Source organism: Oryza sativa, chromosome 1, assembly GCF_034140825.1.
Source record: "Oryza sativa Japonica Group chromosome 1, ASM3414082v1".
NCBI lineage: Eukaryota > Viridiplantae > Streptophyta > Magnoliopsida > Poales > Poaceae > Oryza > Oryza sativa.
In genome coordinates, this window is record NC_089035.1 from 5382583 (window position 1) to 5384454 (window position 1872).

The 1872-nt window shown below is 52.7% G+C and overlaps 1 protein-coding gene across 1 annotated transcript; it reads left to right on the forward strand.

The window, feature by feature from the left end:
• The first annotated feature begins 487 nt into the window (after positions 1–487).
• Positions 488–1566, forward strand: LOC4327340 (lachrymatory-factor synthase). Its single transcript, XM_015771301.3, has one exon. It carries the CDS (start codon positions 551–553, stop codon positions 1199–1201), a length of 651 nt encoding a protein of 216 aa, XP_015626787.1. The 5' UTR covers positions 488–550; the 3' UTR covers positions 1202–1566.
• Positions 1567–1872: the final 306 nt, after the last annotated feature.

Genomic DNA, 1872 nt, shown 5'->3' on the forward strand with positions numbered 1-1872 from the left:
TTTTTTCCAAAAAGGTCGTATCGAATCTTTGTATACATGCATGAAGCATTAAGTATAAATAAATGAAAAAAAATTAATTGCACAGTTTGCATGGAAATCGCGAGACGAATTTTTTGAGCCTAATTAGTCTATGATTAGCCATAAGTGCTACATTAACCCATATGTGGTAATGATGGATTAATTAGGCTCAAAAGATTCGTCTCGCGGTTTACATGCGAGTTATGAAATTAGTTTTTTTATTCATTTCCAAAAACTCCTTCCGACATCCAGTCAAACGTCCGATTTAACATTAAATTAAGGCCATGATATTACTACCGTTATAGTCACCGATATGTAATTCTCACTCTCCTATTGTCTCACACGACGGTATGTATAATGATAGTGCTACTACGATAGAGGATAGAGGATGTGAGCCCCATGGTCCGGACACCCCGCTGGCACCGCTCGTGCACCTATAAATTTGCTTTGCCATCGCGTCGTCGGGATCGTGTACTCGTCGTAGCCACCACACCGCCCACACACCCACACCGCCGGTAGCGAGGCAGCTCACATGGCGGCGACGGCGACGGCGACGGCGGCGCCGGAGGAGGAGGAGGGGAAGAGGGTGATGACGAGGGCGCTGGAGTGGGAAGGGTGCGTGGTGTCGCCGGTGCCGACGGCGACGGCCGACGAGGCGTGGGCTCTGCTGTCGGACTTCCTCGCCTTCCACCGCTGGCACCCGCGCGTCGCCAAGTGCCGCCCCGCCTCGCCGTCGGCCGCGGCGAGCACGGCCGCCGCCCCGCCGGGCTCCGTCGTGCGGTACTGCGAGGGCACGCCGCGCGGCGACGGGGCGCCGCCGGACTGGGCGCACGAGACGCTGCTCGAGCACGACGCCGCGCGCCGCTTCTTCCGCTACGAGATGAACGACAACAACATGGGCTTCGGCGTCTTCGTCGCCACGTTCCGCGTCGTCCCCGACGCTGGCGGCGGCGACGCGGACGCGCCGGGGTGCGAGCTCCGGTGGGAGTTCGAGGGCGACCCCGTGCGCGGCACGCCCAAGGAGGCCCTCGTCGCGCGCCTGCAGGCCGGCCTCGACGGCATGGCGGCGCGCGTGCAGGAGCACCTCATGTCCGCCCGCGCCGCCGACGCCGCCGTCATCGCCGCCGGCGGCGTCGAGGCCGCCGACGAGCTCAACCGGGACAAATACTCTATCGCGGTCTGAGTGTTCGTCCGGTCCGTCGATCGATCGGTACAGTACACCAGTATATGCGCGGTTGCTGGTCAACTTTATACGTGAACTAATTTGGCTGCAAAAACGTATATTGTTCGATGAAAATACACGAACTCTGTCGCCGTCTTCCGTATATATGTACGTACCTACGTATACCTACCTACGTATACGGTATACTGTGTTTGTACGTGCTTGGGGTATGGGAATAAACGTTACTAAGTACTGAAAAAAAAACCAGTCTCTAGCTTGTCTCTCCTCGTGTACTGTTCGATCGTGGCATTATTTGGTTTTGTAATTTAATTTGTAAATTTTATTATATGGAAGTCAATGCAAGGATTAATTTTAATGTTGACTAATTCACATGTACTTTCCTGCATGTGCTTGCCATGTGCTGTGCTTACTATTGGCCGCTGCCATTTTGCCTCCCCTGAGCCCCCTCCGTGGAATCAAGTTAATATGCAGCTGAGTGCTGACGTATGCAATTGAGAACTGTATTTTTTTTTTGGTCTATTTTGTAAGGAGTGTTATGTATTCACGATGTAAAGATTATTTATCTATGAGTTTCATTGACTTTATGAAACATTTTTTTTTACAATATCGTTTCCCTTTTGTTTACTAGGCCTAGAGTTGTGTGTGACTTTGCACAAGCCAGCGCAACATGA

Bases quoted from the DNA above. Each gene is read 5' to 3' on its own strand.
- LOC4327340 (XM_015771301.3), top strand. From the start codon at position 551: ATGGCGGCGACGGCGACGGCGACGGCGGCGCCGGAGGAGGAGGAGGGG.